This window comes from Amphiura filiformis, chromosome 14, assembly GCF_039555335.1.
Source record: "Amphiura filiformis chromosome 14, Afil_fr2py, whole genome shotgun sequence".
In the NCBI taxonomy this organism is placed as follows: domain Eukaryota; kingdom Metazoa; phylum Echinodermata; class Ophiuroidea; order Amphilepidida; family Amphiuridae; genus Amphiura; species Amphiura filiformis.
This window is the reverse complement of record NC_092641.1, coordinates 45022744-45044795: the sequence shown is the minus strand read 5'-3', so window position 1 is coordinate 45044795 and position 22052 is coordinate 45022744. Positions and strand designations below refer to the sequence as shown.

Genomic DNA, 22052 nt, shown 5'->3' with positions numbered 1-22052 from the left:
AGGCTAGTATAGTATATGGTCAATTTAAGTGTGCTTTTTCATTTAATGAGATAAAATTTCAACAACAAAAAAGGAACACTTGAGGTTTTGACTTTTAAAACCTATATTTTGGTCAAAAAATGTGCTTGGATAGGTAGTTTTCAACAATTTTCCACACTCGCCTAAAGTCGCCTTGCCATAACAGTCAATATCGTTAATATCTGTTGACCTAGTGACTGAAAGTGTTTTCAAGGGGAGTGTTTACTTAGCTTTCGTTTGATATAACAAAAATACTGATTGGATGAAGGGAACACTAGAGGTTTTGACAAAACCAATCAAAGAGGCCCATTTTTCAGCTTGAAGCTCCACAGGTCTTACATTGCTATGCACTCAACCGTGTAGTGTAATCATAGACTGTGTTGGAGACATTCACTGCTTGTTGTTCTCTGCTTGGAAGCTTGTGGACGAAAATGTGTGCTCAGGTGTATCGAGGTGGAAACTGTGCGCATGATGGTTTATAAGAAAATTTGTTTGTATAGAAACCTTTCCATATGATATCTAGTTACGCCACTGACCCGGCCACTGAATACTAAACAACAAGGAAACTCTCACATCCCCCCTCACACACACCCCCCATACACCAACAGACAAGACAAAAAGACCGGGACAAATACAGGGAATGAGGTGCATTAAACTACTTAATCAAAGGTAGAGAGGTAGGGAACCTGGTCACAAGAGCCCACCCGATTGAGACAACTACATCAACGGACAGCAGCGAAAGAAATCATGCACACAAAGAGAGAGGGGGGGGGGCGAAGGGAGAAAAAATGAGAGGGGGAGTCTACTTTTTCTTTGTGCCCTAATATTCTGACAACATTATTGTGTGACCCCCGGATAACTATATAGGCCTATAACATTGCTTTGTACTTGTACCGCGTCATTATAGGGCGATTATCTATAACGCGAATAACCATGATAACGAGAGACGCTCTCCATTAAATGTAACAAATTATACAATATGAAGTGAGAAGTTCTAGTTAAGTTTTTCAAAGGCTTCATAAGAGGCCATTATACCAGTATGGAGAAGTTTGTATTTGTTTTAATTCTACTGGCTACGCTTGGCTCTTATGTGAACACAGGTAAGTGTTAAAGCATTAATCATGTTAATTGTGATTCTTACGGCAAGTGGGATTTTCGGTTTTCTCATTCTGTTAGTCATTTAAATAAATATAAAAAACTGCAGTATTTTTTAAATATTTATATAATCTTACAGGGTATCAGTTAAGGAGACCAATAATCGTATTTATATTTCCATAGGTCTTGTGGTTCTTGCTTTAAGGCCAATTATATATCAAACGGGAAAAAATAGATGTTTTGCCCCTCCCGAGAAAAATCATGCACACACAGTGGCGTAGCTAGGGGTTGTTTATTTTCCAGGATCTGTGGTTGTGGCGACCAGGGCTAAAGGTATTGTTTTTAGCCGCTGGAGTGCATCTATCGTCTCATACTTATAACACGGGCGACATCATTATTTTAAGTATAAACAACGGGGCGAAGCCAAAAATAATGATGTCGCGCGTTATATAAGACGATAGATGCACGACAGCGGCTAAAACAATACCTTTATTCTTATTCTTAAACACTTCAATTCAAATAAATATATTAATCATACGTATACCAAACTTTAATCAAATTAAATCCTACATTTTACAAGGAATTACCTAAGGCTTAGAATCGATCAGTCCCGTTGTTGCTATAATGCACCTCAGATTGGTTCAAATAGCGCGTACGGGTAGCGCGTCGACACATACGCGCTAAAGTGTGTGATATCGTGTCATATCATACGGGTAAGAACCAATAAGATTGCAAGAACATTCTCAAATGTTTAAAAAGTATACATAAAAATTAACGTATAGTGTTAAGGAATGTTGTTGTGTTGACAATTAACTTTGGATTTGCAGCTACACTATTTTGTGAGTGCTTCTACTAGAGAATTCGGTGTACATAGTTCAGATACTGAGCTTTGATACATTTTGTCATTGGTAAATTAAGGTTATTAATTATTTTAAACTGTTGTGATTTGGTAGTTCACAGCATCTTACAAATGGTAGTGAGCTTTGGCAAAAACTGCATTGCTCAATTCATAGCGAGCATATAGAAGAATTAAAATATCACAGATATACTTTTATAGGTGCTGCGGTTCTTGAGTTACGTTGTAAAGAGGGCTGAAACAACAACACTTTTGTAAAACGTACATAACTCATTAACAACAATAAATTAAGCAAGTTTGCAAAGTTTACGATTTGCAGAATGAACTTGTGCAAAACATCAAGGTGTTAATTTTCAATAATATATTGATCTAGATAATGAAAATCGATTTTAGGTTGCTTCGACCAACAATACCTCGTCTACCCTTAAGGGCAAGTTACTTTTAGACCATTTGGTTACGGTTAGACCAATGGGCGAGTTACATTTAGACCATTGCCCGATTTATTCTTTACGGTTAGACCATTAAAATGCTAAATTTGCATTCTGTTCTGTTATTTATTTCATATGATGTATAATTATATATTAAATACGAGTGCAGGTGCCCTTGAATTTGGGCATTAGGTTGTGTTGGCAATTTAACTTGAATGGGCATGTTCAATACAAGTGCACTCATCCTGTGAATTTGGCATACACTAATATTAGGTTATTCCAGTAACACCCACAATAACAAAGACTTATCAATAGTCAAACGATGTTTCGAGGTTAAACTGGAGAAAAGACCTGGAAATTGTCAATTATTATTCGCGCCGCATGAAAGTTTTGACAAAATCACAGGTACTAAACATTCCCTATCATGCTGTCGTGCTTAGTAAGTGCATCTCGCAACACATTACATTAGGGCGGGTCATAAATAGGGAAGGTTTTTATTTCAAATCGGCCATGGCCAAAAGGTGTTCCACTTGACCTCACTTGAACAAAATTATATGCACTTTAAAAATAATTGAAGTGGGTCTTCAGACCCCACCACCACCCTTATTCCCCTATATACTGAAATATGCACATTTTGTCAGATATTCAAAGAACAGATACATAATGAGGGGACATGTTGCTTCAAAACGTCCATTTTATCCACCCAGAAGCACGTCAAGTGGAACACCTTACGAGTCCCAAGAGTCATACCAGTTGAACTCATCAAAATCAATTTGTATTAAATGAAAAACAAACAGACAAGTTGAGTCATATGTCTTACTATGACTGTATTTCAACCAAAATATGATTTTCAATACACTAGAAACATGTTGATATGTATATCTTTGAAAATCGCCAGACCTTAACCACAGTCTCCGTGGCATAGTAGGCATCGACATCGTCGCCTGTCACTCTTTAGCATTCATAGTGCCCTGGCAGTGGTTCGAAATCTGGTGTGAATATCAGTATTTTTTATTCCTTTTACTAATGCGCTGTGCCGTTTTTCAAACACGCCCCTGAACAAAATTTATGGCCAAGTACCCTTACGCTAACCATGCTAACCATATTTTGATCTAAAATGAACCTGCGCTAAAAGTGATACATTGACCAACCAAAGTTATTTATATGTCATAATATTTTACCATGATAACTGTTCTTTTACAGAAACATTTGAATTTGAGGAAGAATATTACGAACTTGAAGAAACATTTGAAGCTAATAATATAAATACTACTCTTGTGAAGGTCACAAGAAGTGGAACAAGTGTGGAAACAAGTAGTGCAAGCTCTCCTAGTAAGTACTGAATTATACATTGGGTACCCAGTCTTAAGTTTGTCAGGCTTATAATACGGGAATAATTTTCGGTTTTGGGCACAATAAAGTTCCAACTTACGCTCGGGTAAATTCACATAAACATGCACTAGTCACGCATTACGCACTATGCAACTAGCGTAAGTTCATTTGTTTTCCCCAGTCGAACAAACTTTAGTTTGGACCTATAAAGTTATCGGTACCGACATTGCGACATGTACCAATGGCTTTGGTTCGCGTAAAACTCACCGCGCAAAACGTACTCGCACGCGCAGATGGGCGGATTGTCGGTACGTTTGCAGCACAACCGCGAAAAAGCATTGGAGCCACTACCGAACTTGAGGTCAACCAAAGAAAAGTACTACCACCTTTTTCTTTGAATAAAAAGTGATAGCACTATGCAAAAGTTTATTATTATACTTTATACAGCTAATTACATCTACGGGGTATGGTAGCAACAGCCATCGGTACACTGATAAAGCTATATAGTACAAATTAGATTCCATGAAATCTTAAGTTAACGAGATTGGTACTTTTCTGAAGGAAAGACATTTTTGAAATATATCAATGAAAATAAATAGTTTGTACACTTTGGTATATTTGAAATCTCCATTCTCGTCCTGCAAGTTAAGTGAGACTATTATCTTTGATGAGAAATACACATCTTCGCCATTTAATTCCTTTCCCCATTCTCTTATATTCGCGTAAAACCTTACGCGGTATTGAACTTGCAATAGCATTTATCCATGGGCAAATACATTTTTTTCGTTCAGCAATCAGCACAGTCTGTCCGAAAATCACACCAACTGCAAGCTCAGATGATTATGTTTTGGGAACAACAACTGTATCATTTGCAGCAAATATAGTTGAGGCATGGTTGGAGATAACAATACTAGATGATGACGAGAAAGAGGAGCGAGAATTCTTCTGTTTGTCTATAACAACCAATCCTGGAAATGTACAGAGTACTAAAGTTTACATTCCTGCGAATGATTGTAAGATTCAGACTAGCCTACTTTATTAATTGTAAATGTTTCGATTTTAACTCCCTTAGCACTACCTGCCGATCTAACATTGCCTCTGATTGGTCAATTACTGGATATCTTCACTTTAATCACCAATCAGAATGGAGCTTTGCAAATAATTTACCCCAATTTTTTGCGTGGTGAAATTATTCAATGTTGCTGATTGGTCCAATTGATAATGAAAACTTCTTTTTGTCCAATCGGCAGGTAGTTCTTAAGTTCTTTATTATCTATCACCCAATTAGGGAGAATCAACTCGAAGAGTACCTACTACGTCATGTTTGTGCCTCGTTCATGATGACCACTTAATGTACAGTATGCTTCGACAATATTTATAAATACGTATTTATAAATGCGCACGTGACCACATCCGCGCTGCCATAATAACTTGTTCTTCACACAGGTTGAACACACAACATAACTTAACGATTACATTGCAATTAGTATGGACGTACACCCATCCTATGTTTATAGATTTAGTTATCAATCATGAATATACAAAAACCTTTGTTATTTCATTGTTATTGTTTTAGGTGCTTATATTGAATGTTTGTTTTGCCTTATAGATTGTGTGAATCTTGGAACTTCTGCTAGATCAAATGATAACGCTGATGATGTTGATGACTCTACCTATGTGCATTATGTCGCTCCTTGGTATGTCGGTAATGATGGGTATCCGGATACCATTAGTATCGATGTTTTACCTGAGGAAAATGGTGATCTTGACACTATCTATATTTGGCTTAGCCAAAATGCTGACCAATCTAGTATCGGAGATTTTATGGCATACGTAAGTACTCGTATACAACAAAGAAACAATCATTAAACTTTCAATGACAAAAACAAATTTTGAAAGTACTTTTAAACTCGGAACAAATTCATCAGGATCGTTCATAAATCACTGGTTAGCAAATGTTCTCAGTACAGATCCAAATAAGTAAAATTAGGTACTCACTAGAAATATTTCGATTCCTATCAGGAATCTTGTTCACTCTGGTTTGGTGAGTGGTGGTGTTTCTAGTTGTTATCGGCAATCTTTGTGCCTGATCTTAATGACGTCAAATGGATTGCTTGCCGATTGATGATCTGATCGTAGATTCGATCAAGTCTGTACGCCCCCTCGTCGATCGAATCTACGATCAGATCATCAATCGGAAGGCAACCCATGTGACGTCATCAAGATCAGTCACAAAGGACTTTTGGAGGTGCATGTTTGTTTGTTTCAATTGTCGAGGATTATAAACAGAGAGCATAAACACAGAGAGCATAAACAAAGTCACAGAATACAACATTACTGTCCCTTTTTCAGTATTGGACGACAGCCGTATCAACCTTCACAGAGATGGCGAAGCCAGTCTATAGCTAACGGCGACTCAATTGTTGTCAAGAACGATGCTACTGCTGGATATATTGGCCTACTAAATGACCAAAGCGAAGATGGAGATGTTATTACTGAAACCGAACATAGATTACGACTTCAGTACATCGAATCTTCAGGCGTGGTTAGACTTACGGGTAATGCCGAGTATAGCGTAACTGACACGGGGACACCGGTAGACGTGAAGCACATTCTTGTGTCCAGTGGAAGGCAAAACCTGGCTTCATGGAGATTTTTTGGATTACGTAAGTATTATTTCAATAAAGAAGGTTTTTCCCCAACGTGCAACCTGAGAGATGAAAAGGTGGCCTATCTACAGTCAGTCTACTCTGAAGTACAAAGTACCGACGCGGACGCGGACGCACATATCGTGCCGACTTTGAAGACACGGCATACCTCAGCAGAGACGCAGCACTGCGCACTGTTTACGCGCTGTATACGCGAGTAACTTCAGAGTGGACAAACTGTATGGTGTATCCTTGCCACAGATGCACAAAATTAAAGTAAAAAAAGTATTGAAACCGCATTCCGTATTAGGTCTTTAACTTGGGAAGGGCTTTGAGAAGAACTATTAAGATTAAAAATCAAGATGCCCTAAGCACTGCACATCATCAGCGCATGATGCGTCTGTTGTCATTGATGGATATTGACTCCGTGAAAAGGCTTGAAAACGAGGGAGTTTCGTATAATTCTTTTATTTAAAAAACGGGGCGGTCAATTGGCAAAATTCAAAAAGTATGTGATAGCTGATATGTTCCCCCAACATCATATTTATTTATGTTTGGTTTATGCGTTAAAGTACCCAAAAAATTCTGTTCCTGACGATACAGTTCTTTCAGGGACACGCATGTATACGGCCCTTTCGAATAGTGCCTTCTTTCGTGACCCGGTATTAAGAAATTACCTTGTTGGGTATTAAACTATTCGGGTGCCCTGAAAAACGTGAACCGTATACCCGAATATTATACTCATATGTGAACTCAGCCTAATGGATCGAGGCGATTGCATTGAAAAACCTAATAAATTATTCATAACAGTTACGTAGTCAATCGATAGTGCGGACACTCTTCACTCGTAAACAACCAAAATTTATGATCTTTTTGCGTTGGAAAAGAAACCACGTGAATAGAGTGCCTCTTAGGCTGAGTTCACAAATTCCTAACTACAGGTCTATGAAAAATGTATATTGATGGTGGTGCATTTTCCATTGATATGTCAATGTGTGATTATAATCTCAAATCATAGAAAATATCATTTTATTTTTGGTCTATGTTAAAATCCATTGTTTGGCTTGCAGTGGATATATGTGTTGAAAAAATATGGTAATCCCTTGTCAGGGGATTGAACTTCCAGTTAGGGTATTGAATGCAAAACTGACAAACAATCGAATTACCTTGAGTTAAAACAGTGAAGAGAATAATGAGCATGCGCAGATCGTAAAAATTAGTAATTTCAGAGATATATGGAAACCTTTTTATCGTACACGGGCGTGTGCTTAGTCTGGCTCGCTCGGTCTATCTCGAACAAAATCGTCATGCGTGGTTGTTGAAGAACTAGTGGATTCGCTCTACTATCACGGCAATTTTTGACACGACGATATAGGGACGATGACGCTGTGTGACACCGTGATAGCAATCGAACTGGAGTAGAAATTTGACGGGAAAGGTTCATTGAACTTCATACAGGATTAAATTTTAAACTGTCATCCACCACATAACCCATTATTGCACAACCCCTAAAGATTTCTAGCCTCGGTTCGAGGCATTAGGGCGCTAGGGTAGTTTTTTTCTTTCATTGTCATATTTTTTTTTTGCTTCTCGATTTATTTTTACTCTAATCTATGTAAGTGTTGTCCACCTACCTCTGCTCTAAAGTATATGTATCCAATCGTCAGCGATCCTGCTTGCCAAGAGAACTTGTTGTTGTTGAGAGCAGATAAGTGATGTAAATTTGGGTCAGCAATTTTGTTGTAGTCATATCCCTGCTTGTTTAAGTCAAGAAGCAAACAAAATACTATCCTAGCGCCCTAACGCCTCGAACCGAGGCTAAATGATTTCCGTCTTTGTTGAATAATGCATGGCACGTTTACCACCAATTTTATATCTGTTTTTATTTTCCTTTTGTTGCTATAGGTCCTAGAAAATTACCACGTGTAGCTGCGCAATCATCTGGATATATTGTTGGTCGCCCACATGATGCTGCTATAGATAATATCCGTGGTAGACCGCTGCTAGAGAGGGGCCAGCTACAGGACTCGGGTTGTTTCATATCAAGTAAGAATACAGTTTTTTTTTTTATTTATTGTTTTGTTTACTTTTTACATGCTTGGAAATGAGTGGGGAACCACAAAAAATGGAAATGAACATTAATATATGCATGCTACATTCGGCAAATAGAGTTGAGTGACTGATTATAAAGACTGCATAAAAATAACGCAGTCGTTTTAATAGGCTTTCCCAATACAAGCATATGCCTACTTTGTGACTTTTGAGAGTTTTTGTCTTCCATTTGGGCTCATACAAGTCACGGACACTTTCAATTTCACACAACACTTAGTAAACAGTCATGTAACTATTTCTAAGTTAGTTTTATTGATACAAAATTTTACATTACGATGTTATGACGAAATGTTGAGAGGGGGACTTATTTCTTTTGATGTGTTTAGTTTGGATATTTTTAGATTTTTAAAAGGCGAACATTCCACAGAGGTCCACTTTCCAGCAAACACAAAACGTTTTTAAAACGTTTTAAACAGGTTATATTTTGGGTTTTTGGTTAAATGTCGGGTTATTTAAAGGTCTTGAAAACGTTTTAAATCGTTTTGTATAAAAACACAATACAAAAATATTTGTTTTTGACTGTTATTGAAAAATATTTTGTCAATTGAAAAATATTTTGTCAACACTCAAATAGCGATATGCTAGAATATTTGCAGTAAGTTATCAAAAAATGTTTTTGAATGTTATGAAATCGTTTCATACCCTTTATACACTTTATATAACCCGACATTAAATGTTTTTCTGTCCACCTTTTTCGAATGATGTCGAAAACGTATTGCGTTTGCTGGGTTTTCACATTAGATGTCTTCTTCTCAGAAATCGTAATATCTAATTTCACAAATACTATCCAATATAAACTGCCACCTCCCACATGCCCCTTTTTCTCTAATTGCGCTATAATATGACAGCAGATCCTGATAGGAGGTACTAGTTTAAAAAGCCCTAATCAAAGTAGACTACTTTCTGCTGCACATTTTACAAGTGTCAATCCCATTGTTTTTTTAAAAGTACTATTTTCTTATAAATCTAGGCGAAGTTACTGATCCATGGCTACAAATAGATCTTGGTCGAGAATATGATGTGAAGCTGGTTCTTATCTGGCCCGTAGAATTGGATGCCCCAACTGCTGATCGTAAGTAAATGTCGATCAACTAAAAATAGTTGAAATAGTTTGAGAAAGAATGAACAGTTTACCAACCCAAAGTGTTACAAAAAACATGACAACAAATAAATACAAATCCCGACCGCACACAACCCAATGTTGTGTGCCGGTCGGGATTTGTATTTATTTGTTGTCATGTGTAATTGTAACACTTTTGGTTGGTTAGCTGTTCATCCTTTCTTATTTAATTATTCAGTTTCCTCTCGTAGCGAGCAATCGTTCCCCATTGTGTTTATTTGTTTTTGTGCAGGATGCGTATACCATTACCTACTTTACTGAAGTAGTGTAGTCAAACACACATGCACTACTGAGGTTTCATTTCTTCATATATTAAATTGGAATTAAAAGTGCTCAAACCCATTACAGGTGAGCATAGAAACAAATTCAAAGTATAGACCTCTGGAAAAGGCAACCGCCTTCAGAGTTCAACCGAAAGTTACTCACCTGAATTATAATACTATATACGCCCCCACTTTCGACTACTTTTGGAGCTGCAATGAATGACTTGGTTTGTCATGATTTTGACACCACAAAATGTATATACATGTATACGCATTTCTGTTAAGTTGAAACTATGATATATATATATATATATATATATATATTTATATCTATACTGCTTATTTTATCCAGCTACATGGTTGAACAATGCGGGCGTATATGTTGGGTCATGTCCAGCAACCAGTCTCACTGGTAACAACGAGTGTCAGACTGGTATCGTGGTCGCTGGAACTGAAGATATTGTTGAAGTCCGTTGCACTGGGACAAACTATGGAAGATATGTGTACATACGTCAAACCACTGGCAATGAGATTGCGCTTTGTGAAGTTGAAGTTTACGGAGATGATGGTAGGACGATAAATATGATCTAAAATATCGTAACGCGAACTCTTTTTAGTTAAACATGTACATGCTCTGGCCAAAAGTTCTTTGCAGTGGCGTAGTGTCATAGGGGCAGGGGGACACGTACTCCCAATCGATATGAAACTTTAAAAATCCCATAGGAAACGTACCGAAAAACGGCTTTTGCCCCCACCCCCATCAGACCCGGTGCCCCCAATCATGGTCGCCCCCCCCATGTGATGACCCACGCTACGTCACTGATCCTTTGTATGAAAAAGGTAAGCTTAGGTTAATCTTAACCAGTGGGGTTGAAGGCGTCCACTGCGGTGACGTCATACGCGTATTCCAGTGCTTACAATGACGGGAAAACGAAAATCCGTTTCAAATCAGAAATGAAGAAACTTAAGTAAAAAATGTCCAGATGCCTTAACAATGTTCGCCAAATGGTTTAACAAGTTTTGCAAGGTATCAAAAATGGTGTTGGAGAATGATTTATTGATGTGTCGGATAGAAGAAATTACCACGCGGCTACATAAGGCAACGCATATCCTTGAGTTGAAGCACACCAAAAATACTGTCTTGTGTGTGTAATACATGTTTAAAGGTCATTTTGTCATTGATGTTGAAACCTCGTGACCCTATTTTCTGCAACTATATTAATAATTGTACTCAATATGAGTACAATTTAATCAACATTGAGTTAAATCCACTAATTTTGTTCCTCTGTTCCCTTTTTACCAAACTATTATAATCAAAAACAAAATTAAAAATACTAATTTGCGTCTGACATCATCTGCCAATCAAACTCTCCACGTCCCTTGATTGGTTGGTAGCGGGTAAAAGGAAGTTTGATTAATCTGCTACGATCGGAGAACAGAATTCGCAGAAAATTGTGAAAATTACGATACTTTTAAAAGGCAAAAAGCAACCATTCAATAGGCATTGAATTTGCGTCTGACATCATCTGTCATCATCTGTCAATCAAACTCTCCACGTCCCTTGATTGGTTGGTAGCGGGTAAAAGGAAGTTTGATTAATCTGCTACGATCGGAGAACAGAATTCGCAGAAAATGGTGAAAATTACGATACTTTTAAAGGCAAAAAGCAACCATTCAATAGGCATGGTTAACACGGTGCCTTCCGGAAATTAAGTTTCCTTTTACTGATACCTAACTTTTGAGACCATTTGTATCTGTGAAGGTGCAAAATTAACCATAGGACACGCCGTTTTAAAACAGCGTGCCTTATTCAGAACCTCAATCGTCAAGACATTCGTAAACAAACCGTGCCCGAGTTTGAAACTATTTTTTTTTTTTAATTTTTATTTCTAGTTCCTCTTCAGGATCTGGTCAATGTGGAGTTTTCATCAGCCACATTTGAAACAACAAATGACGAGTCAGACAAGTCCGCTGTCGTTACTGTTACACGAACTGCATCATCTTTTCTAAAATGCGCCTCAGTTGGTAAGTTGATCAATATAGAGTCTAGCCACTTCAGAGGACAATCGATTTTAAAAACTGAACATTATCTGTTCTGTCATCCATTGGTTTTAAGTTTTACGGTTTATGGCATACCATTGGGAGTTGTGTTCCTTCAAAGGCCCTATTCGTGTTCTTGATACATAATGATGGTAATGATCTTTGTTTTCATAGATCTCTATACATCAAGCGTGTCGATAATCAATCCTGGCACTACCCAAGACTTTACGCCGATCTTTTCCACCAACCCGACCACTATCAAATGGGACGCCAATGATGGTCTGTCTAAATCAGTTACGTTGACTATAGCTGATGATAATGTGTGTGAACCTACCGAAACATTCTATGTATATTTGACCAATCCTATTGGTGCAATACTTGGAACTCAATCATGCTCTTCAGTTTCCATCTTCGATGATGACTGTAAGTAAAATATGTGTCGGCACGAAGCAACCTTTTCTTAGTAAATCCGTACTGGTGTTAGCATCCAAATGCCATGCATTTTGCAAATTATTTCTGTCTCAGGTCAAATACTCATTCTGTAGCTTTCTGTCAGGCCTATTGCTCAATATGATTGTCTCATCGCACAAAACCTAACTGGTGGCCTGAAAAGCAAAATAATACAAACATTTTGGGTTACCGGAAGCCAATTTATGCCGAAATTCTTCTCCACAATGCAACAGGTATACATTTCGAATGTTAATCCATTTCCTTTGTTATGCAATATTGTACAGTCAGTCTACTCTGAAGTACAAAGTATCGACGCGGACTCACACATTAGTGCTCGATGGTGCCGACGTTGAAGGCACGGATACCTGCAGCAGAGACGCAGCACTGGGAACTGTTTACGCGCTGTATACGCGCGAGTTGTCACTATGTACTTCAGAGTGGACAAATTGTATATAGCATCATATGAGGGAATTTCGGCACAAGTTGACATCCGGTAGAGAAACCCTGAAACTGCGTATTGCAAAATACATTGCGTTTTTAATATGCAAACAATAAGAGAAATTGAACAAGGAAAGGATTAACATAGAAACATATAATATCTGTGAAAACATGTGGGGCTATGGAGCCAAAACAATATAGTAAGCTCATTTCTTATGATGTTATGCGGTCGTTACCTACGCTTTGTTTCATACAGCTGTAACCTACGCTTTGCTGGATTCAGCCTTAAGCATGGTAACTGTCACGGAAGGTAAAACAGTGGACATTGGTGTAAGTCGGTCAGGGACTGCAACTATGCAAGATGGATATGCAGGTACTTTATCGAACTTATTGCTCTGTCATAGGCTTCAACATAAAAGTCAACGTATCAAGAGCCACTGAACCAATAGAGGGCTTGTTTGTACTCATTTTAATGCTTATTTTTCATTATGATTCCAAATTTGTGCATTTAAATGTACAATTCTGAATTTTATAAAGACGTTTTGGTGGGATTGGTCGTCTGTAATCGACACCAGTGTATATTGGGTAAAATCTGTCAGTTAATGAGGGCTTGGATTAGAATTTACTACTATTTTTTGTCAGCTTAATTAAATCAAAACTGCCTATCTAGAACAATGAACATCCCTCCTAATGTAAGCTACAGAATTGGTACAATCTTCATTACCTTTAACCCCATGAGAAGTACCTGCCGATTGACCAAAAAGAAGTTTTCATTATCGATTGGACCAATCAGCAACATTGTTAGAATAATTTCACCACGCAAAAAAATTGGGTTGAATTATTTGCAAAGCTCCATTTTGATTGGTGATTAAAGTGAAGATATCACGTAATTGACCAATCAGAGGCAATGTTAGATCGGCAGGTAGTTCTCAGGGGGTTAAAATCAATGCACTTTTGTTCTAGAACTTGAGTTTATCGATATCACGGCCGAGAGTAGCGACTACACTAATACAGACGGTACAGTAAGGTTCAATGCTACCAACAGCAACACTCAGTACCATACTGTGAGTGTTGTTGATGACCAGGCATATGAAGGAGACGAGACGTTTAGGGTGTATTTGAGAATCCTGCAACCCAGTACATGCAGCTTCGTTGATTCGCAATCATCTGTGACGGTGACCATTGTTGATAATGACTGTAAGTTAAGCAATCATTTCAGATTAGTCCGAAATAGTAGATTGCCTCATTTAACATTTTTGTTTTTGTTTTGTTTTTAAATTTCTACACAAAAACTAACTGTGTATGATAATACTGCGCCCTCAAACAAGTCGTCGCAGCATATAAATAACAACAGGCTTTTTTAATAACAATACTCATTGGACATCCATATTTAAAGGGGTACTTCACCCCTGCCCAATTTTGTGCCTATTTTTCGATTTTTTTCGCAAAATTATAGCGCATTGGGGACAAGTAAGATATGTATATTATAGGGGCAAGGACTACTGCACTGGAAATTTTATTTCAGCATAGACAACAGTTGTGGAGTTACAGTCAAAAATGAGGGAAAACCAATATTTGATCAATAAATCAATAACTACTTGCTTTGAGTTGCTGAATTTTCAGTACAGTAGTTGTAGTCCTTGCCCCTATAATATACATATCTTACTTGTCACCAATGTGCTATAATTTTTGCGAAAAATGCAAAAATAGGCACAAAATTGGCCAGGGGTGTAGTACCCCCTTAATACTCCTTGAAGTCGTTTTTGAGCTCTAAATTTCCGTACATTGGCTGTCGCAGAATGGCCGTATCGGTTGTCGTAACAGCAAACGAACTCGAAGTATATGCTGGCCCGGGATGCTGGCCCATTCACGTGGACCTCCTAATACATCACTTTTGAAAGCAACATTTTCTAAGTCTCATCTATGACCCAATCATCTCCGCGAATAGTGCGCCCTCTACAGGCCGAAATTCGTATTCTCAACAATGTTCATTGTTATTTATGCTTTGATAATGAGGCCGGTAGCTCTTAAGGGATCTAAAATGAGCGTTTATTGCGTTTCGACAGTATTTTTTGTGGGACATGAGAGCACCTCAAACCTATCGAATTGCATTCTTAATACGAAGCATGTCTTTCTGATATCAAATAATTTTATTTTTTTGAAAATCACGATATAATACAAATTTTATGACAAATTATAAAAATTTGATATTTTTCACATTTTTGATATATAACAGTCCTCGAAGTAAATTATATAAATCTAATGATATATTCTTAAAGTGTATGTAGTAGGAGGAAAAGCCGACGGTCAATTGAAAATTTTGAACTTTTCATGTTGAAGATATGGATTTTTTTTCCCAAAAGACCTAATTTTTTTAGTGTTTTGGGAAAAAAAATCCATATCTTCAATACGAAAGGTCAAAATTTTCAACTGATCGTCGGCTTTTCATCCCACCTACATACACTTTAAGTATAAATCATCAGATTTATAAAGTTTACTTCAAGTACTGTTAAATATCAAAAATATCAATTTTAATGATTTGCCATAAAATGTGTATTAAATTGCGAATTTCAAAAATCAAAATTATTTGATATCAGAATGACATTCTTCGTATTCAGAATGCAATTTGATATGTCTGATGTGCTCGAATGTCCCAAAATAAATACTGTCCAAACGTTCATACCCCAGCCCTTAACCGCCAAATTTATTATTAATTTGCAGCTAAGTTTTCGTGGGAATCTGATCATATTAATAATATTATCAGGATACCAGAAGGAACCGCATCAACTTCCGTGACAATCATTAGGGAAGGACTAGCACAGGCTAAAACAGTCAGTAAGTACGAAGTACTCTAACGGTTAACACAATTAGTCCACATTCGATGTGTGCATCGATCGATCAATTAATCAACCAATGAATGAATGAATGAATGAATGAACGAATCAATCAATCAATCAATCAATCAATCAATCAATCAATCAATCAATCAAGAAAGAAAGGAAGGAAGAAAGAAAGAAAGAAAGAAAGAAAGAAAGAAAGAAAGAAAGAAAGAAAGAAAGAAAGAAAGAAAGAAAGAAAGAAAGAAAGAAAGAAAGAAAGAAAGAAAGAAAGAAAGAAAGAAAGAAAGAAAGAAAGAAAGAAAGAAGAAAGAAAGAAGAAAGAATCATTAATAAAGCAACGCTATCTATTAAAAAACACCATGAATAAATACTTGCATATTGCAAACTAAATACAGTGGCGTAGCGTGGGTCATCCGATGGGGGCACCGGGTCTGATGGGGGTGCACAGGCCATTTTCGGCCATTTTCCTATGGGATTTTTTAGAATTTCAGATCGATTGAGGGGCACGTGCCCCCCGTGCCCCTATGACGCTAATAAATGAAATAAATCATTTATTATACCAAATAGGATCATTTCTACTTGTTTGGCAATAACACGTGATCAATTATACCATTGCTTTCTCTTTAAATATAACGCAATCCACCAGGTGCACTTTTACCACAAAATCTTATTATTATAACAGATATTAAGGAGGAGGATGTAAATGCCGATTTCGTGGCAGATTATAGTTTATCTGACAGTCGTGTGACTTTCGCAGCGGACGATGGATCGGAAACCATCACCATTAATGTTGTAGATGACTCTATCGTTGAGGGTGACGAGGTTTTTACTCTGACCTTAGAAGATCCTAATTATACAGATGGACATCGTAATCAGGGTGACCCTTATCGACTAACGGTCATTATAGTTGACAATGATGGTACGGGTTTTCTTTTTCTTTTGGGAAGGCGGGTTAGTGTAGTGGTCTTCTCACTCGCTTCTCACCGCTGTGGCCGGGGTTCAATTCCCCGCGGCGCCACATGTGAGTTTGGTTGCCGATCCATGCTCGTCCTCGCAGGTTTTTCTCCGGGTGCTCCGGTTTTCCTCCTGCATCTAAAATCGGCCTTCTTTCCATATCCCTGTCCCGTCGTATCCGGATGGCATCCCTTGAATTTAGTAGCCTCTGAGCACTATTGGGATTGGCCTGGCTTCGGCCGAATGTTATAAATAAATATAAATAAATAAAAAAAATTCTACAGCGTGGTTCGCACAGTGCCGTCGAGAGCCAATACGGGCTCGGGGGTAAAATGAACGCCGGGCCCCTTTTTACGGGCCCCCTGAGGACCCTTTTCTTTGCTTTTATGGGCCCATTAAGGTGTGTTTTCTTTACTTGTACGGGCCTCTTAGGACCCCGGGCCCGGGGGGTAACGCACCCCCTTAACCCCCCTTGTCGGCGGCACTGGGTTCGCATGAAATTGTGGATTTAGTCTCCCTATGTCGAAAGCGTCGTATTTATATAGTATTTTTTTTAGTTAACACTGCGCCTTGGAGTTTTTTTATTACGGAGTTAACACTGCGCCTTGGAGTTAACATAGTTAGCATAGGCGATTAAAAATACTCGAATGAAAATACTCGCCCCGTGACACACATGTTCACGGACATTAACGCGTCTACACTGGAAAGTGACCTTTGGCAGTGTTGGTGTAATAAATTATGTACAAAAAAATCAAACACTTTAATCAAACTATTGTTAATAAAAAAAACGTTTGAAAGTCAATTATGCCCATTCCTTCGATTTTCATTATCTAAATCAATATATTATTGAAAAATAACACTTTGATGTTTTTCAAAAGATTATTCTACAAATATACTTTGACTGCTTGATTAATTGTTGTTAATGAGTTATGTATGTTTTACAAAAGCATTGTTGTTTCAGCCCTCTTTACAACTAACACTAGAACCACAGGACTATATATAAGTATATCTGTGATATTTGAAAATGCAATTTTGGCCAAAGCTCACTACCATTCGCAAGATGCTGTGACCTAACAAATCGCAACAGTTTAAAATAGTTGCTAACCGTAGTATGTTTGAAAAGGTTATGCTTCTTGATGTAATCACATAATGAGACCGCCATGCACAATCTCATGGTCGCAAGCGATTATCTTGACTATTTATCCTTATTATACTATAGCTACATATCTGGTTGAGTAATGGCTGCCATCAGTAATGAATTGTTTAATACGAAGTAATCAATTCGGTATTACTGACTAATTTTTTTTGTTTAATATATCTAGCCAAATATACATTGAACCAGGCTCAGTACCGAACGAGTGAGAGTAGTGGAACTCTTGAAGTTTGTTTGGAAAGATCAGGCGATACGTCGACAACAAAAACCGTTGGTGAGTTGCTCGTTAAATTCAGTATTTAAAAATTGTAAAGGCAATATACCTATTGTTGCACAAAACCTATCACCTAAATGTGTTCGATTTATCATTGATTGGGTCGCGTTAGCAACTATCTTGACGCCAACCCGTCAGCGATATCATACTGATAGCAGCTGTTAATGCCTTGTATAGTTCAGACATAAAAAAAACCAGTAACTGCTTTAAAATACAATTGTTTGTCACTGTACCAGTAATAATTCTACTTATCTAAATATCCTCATTTCAACAGAAATCGATTCTACGCCCGGTACAGCAACGACCGGGGAAGACTTTACACCATTAAATCCAATCAGGTTTAAGGGCAACATTGAGGCATGTGGTGACATCATCATTCACAGGGACAATGCGGTGGAAAACACTGAGACATTCACGTTGAGCATAGTACCAGGGCAACAGGGTGTGGCGATTGGTGCTATAGGTTCCGCACAACTGATGACGATTGTGAGTGATTAGTTAATATTCTTAAACACTTGAGAATGTTCTTGCAATTTGATTGGTTCTTACCCCAAGTTACCCGTGTGATATGACACGATATCACACACCTTAGCGCGTATGTGTCGACGCGATACTGTACCCGCTATTTGAACCAATCGGATGTGCATAGCAACAACGGACTGATCGATTCTAAGCCCTAGGTAATTTCTTTTAAATTCTAGGATTTAATTTGATTAAAATTTGGTATACTTATGATGATTAATATATTTATTTGAATTGAAGTGTTTAAGAATGAGAATAAAGGTATTGTTTTAGCCGCTGTCGTGCATCTATCGTCTCATATAACACGCGACATCATTATTTTTGGCGTAAACCAACGTTTTACTTAAAATAATAATGTCGCCCGTGTTATATGAGACGATATATGCACTCCTTTATTCTCTAAATATAGACTTACTGGGGGTAGTATATGAATAAAAATCTGGAAACTGCCACCGCCTATCCGACATCACCATGAGAAGGATACAATTTAGCTACAAAAATAATACAAAATATGTGTGTCATATAAAGCAACCGATTCCGTGTATTGCACACTTGGGATGGGAAACAAGCAATCGGCACAATGGAAAGTGTTTGTATAAAGCCTAGTACAAGGAACTTATACGATGTCCTCATTCACAAACTGATATTATCTATCCATCGTATAAGACTATTACCGTACGGCAGCGTGTTGAAGGAATATTACACAGTCAAGAATAGGATCCGTCAACCGCTGTTTCGGACCCCTCACAGTCTCCCAAAACATTAAGCGTTGCACGTATACTTAAAAATGCCCTTTTTCACATAACGCAGACAAAGTAGGGCCAACTTGCCTAGAATTGGTCAAATTTTGGCAAGAATTATCTCTGTGTAATCCTATGCAAGTCCCACATCACATCGATATCGGCGATCGTGTTTTTTACTGAAGTTAGGGTAGGCTGGTTCCCACCAGCGTCATGCACGTGACGTGACACAGCTAAAATAATCGACCGGAAATCGGGGATCATTAAAACGTCAACAATTTCAAAATACGCTATGACAGTAAACTTAATGGCGAGCGGTCTGAATATTGAGCCATATAAGTTTACGTGGTGAACTTTTTAAGGCCGAAACGACGTTATGGGTGGACTGGGATTTGTACCACCCAATCATGGGAATATGTGTGTCACAGTGACGAAGTAACATACTCACCATATGACACACTTGGGAATAAACGCAGAGAGGAAACCGGATCAATATTAAAGTACATCATTTTATAGGGTAGCAACGACAATTTGGCTGAACTAGGATTCGAACCGCCGTATCCATCATCTGAGCTATCCAGCCCTATGATAAACAGTGATCCTAATTACTGATTTGACGCTGGTCAAAGCCATAAAGGCGTACTGCCGTATGGCCAAGGATTACACCTATATCGTTTATAAACTTTTTAATACTGTGGTTGGTATAATCGTAGCAAAGAAAGCCATTTTATAACCTTTCTATTCGTTACTGTTTCTTTCAGGCGACGCAAGCTGGGAGTTAGCTGAGTATTCATTCAGTGAAAGGGTAGCTGTTAACTCTGTGGCAATCATATGGTCTTACAGTGGAAGTGTTGCACTAAGTGAGTATTTGAAACAGAGTATGCAACAATTATAAAAGAATATAGCTTAGATAGTAATTTCGTTTTTGCTTACAAGGAAACAAATAATAATATCGGGCTATCCTCCTTGTAAGCAAAAACGAAATTAACCTAAGCTATATTCCGTAAGCGGTATAATCAATGTATTGATACTATAGACTAGCTGGCGTACTCATACTATGCGTACATACAGCTACACTTAACAATACTGTATGGCAATGCCATAATAGCATTATGCCACAGAGTATTACAGAGAGCGTACCACCAGTCAAAGTATCCGCATCACCCGATACTGAGGGCCGATTGTTCCATGAAATGCGACAGGCGAGACTGCTACGCAATTACCGCGTATTTTCATGGTCTATCGCGTAATCGCGAAAGCACGCAACGCTCTGAAAGCACGCAGCGCTAGCGTGATTGTTTAATCGGCCCTCATGAATATGCGAGAACTTACACCATACAATACACGGGGACTTTGACTGGTGGTACGTACTCTGTAATACTCTGTGCATTATGCATGTCATATGAGGTCTGGTTAGATCAGAGCATCGTGTACCATAGGGTCCCAAATCTTGGGAAATCGTAATACTAGTCTCGGTGCCAGCTGGTTTGTGCTCGTTTGTAACCAAACCTCTAATAATGAAAGAGCAAAATGGCTAGGGCCGAGACTATGTACGGTACATTCATGACCCGCCTAGTGTTTATATGAAGTGAGGAGTTTCCAGGCAGTTTGTGACCGCACATAATATTTATATGCCAAAGTACCGTGCATCTGCTCCCACTATAAACAGGCTTACTGGGACATGGTTTTTCCCTCTTGAATGATGCTTCAGATTTCACACCACCAAATACATGTAGTATTATAAGGTCGTGCGCCCTGAATGCATTTCTCAGAAAAAAAACATGCATAGCCTAAAGTAAGCATTAAAATGAGCAGAAATTTGCATAACTTTGGCTAAATTTGGATTGGTCATGATTAATAATATCAAATCCTGCAAGTGTACCACAGATGGGAGCGATCGAGTATTTTTTAAATGATTTTAAGCAGTCGTTCCTGTACAGAAACACTGGCATAGTTTTGGAGGTAAAATAGGTAATTCCCAGATATCTTAGACTTCGAGGGCCAGTCGTAAAAAATAATGACGGTCAACCTATACCTTTTCCCAGTCAGAGGGATCGGGCTAGGGATAATTTCAACCATCATAGCTGTCGCTAAGAACTGAGTCGCTCTTGCGAATAAAAAAAGACATTGTCTTGAGGCGAATTTAGTACATATCTCTATGGGGATTTATTTGGTGGTGTGATATCTTCATCGTGGGTACGCTCAATTCAAGCAAAGTCCAATTCCACCTTTTCTTCAAAATGTAATAAAGTAACATTTATTACCTTTTATTTCTATAAATTGGGGACGTTTTCCTCGCTCCCTATGGCCGGACAAATCATGTTAACAAGGAATGGTGTAATAAAGTAACGTTTTATTTGTGCATACGAAAAACCCAACAATGAGAAGTACCTGCCTATTGGTCAAAAAGAAGTTTTCATTATCAATTGGACCAATCTGCAACATTGTTAGAATAATTTCACCACGCAAAAATTGAATTATTTGCAAAACTCCATTCTGATTGGTGATTAAAATGAAGATATGGTGTAATTGACCAATCAGAGGCAATGTTAGATCGGCAGGTAGTGCTCAGGGGGTTACACGAAACTGTGTCTATCTCTTTACATAGCAATAACACCTCCGCGGGGTAGTGCTACCGAAGGTATCGACTTCGCTCCGGTACCTCGCTCGGTAACTATAAGTGATAGCAGAACTCCCATTCCTATTTTCATCAACGAAGACACCATCTTTGAACCCGGTGGCGAATCATTCTCACTTACACTTTCTGGA

The 22052-nt window shown here is 38.1% G+C and overlaps 1 protein-coding gene and 1 long non-coding RNA gene across 2 annotated transcripts; both read left to right on the top strand.

Annotated features, from left to right (window-relative positions):
- Positions 1-1057: 1057 nt before the first annotated feature.
- LOC140169452 (uncharacterized) lies at positions 1058-12343 on the top strand. The gene is made up of 10 exons (XM_072192713.1): positions 1058-1118; positions 3601-3729; positions 4521-4742; positions 5306-5426; positions 6082-6395; positions 8283-8423; positions 9460-9561; positions 10225-10440; positions 11766-11897; positions 12087-12343. Exons 1-10 carry the CDS (start codon positions 1058-1060, stop codon positions 12341-12343), a joined length of 1695 nt encoding a protein of 564 aa, XP_072048814.1.
- Positions 12344-16350: 4007 nt separating this feature from the next.
- On the top strand, positions 16351-18486 carry LOC140169048 (uncharacterized). Its single transcript, XR_011861331.1, has 3 exons — positions 16351-16559; positions 17917-18021; positions 18296-18486. It is a non-coding gene; the product is annotated as an uncharacterized lncRNA (long non-coding RNA).
- Positions 18487-22052: the final 3566 nt, after the last annotated feature.

What these genes read in the sequence shown, in the direction of transcription:
- LOC140169452 (XM_072192713.1), top strand. Translation starts at nt 1,058, where the DNA reads ATGGAGAAGTTTGTATTTGTTTTAATTCTACTGGCTACGCTTGGCTCT. An exon ending in CTCGGGTTGTTTCATATCAA is followed by an intron (nt 8,424 to 9,459) that starts GTAAGAATACAG and finishes TTATAAATCTAG; the next exon opens with GCGAAGTTACTGATCCATGG. An exon ending in TGAAGTTTACGGAGATGATG is followed by an intron (nt 10,441 to 11,765) that starts GTAGGACGATAA and finishes TTTTATTTCTAG; the next exon opens with TTCCTCTTCAGGATCTGGTC.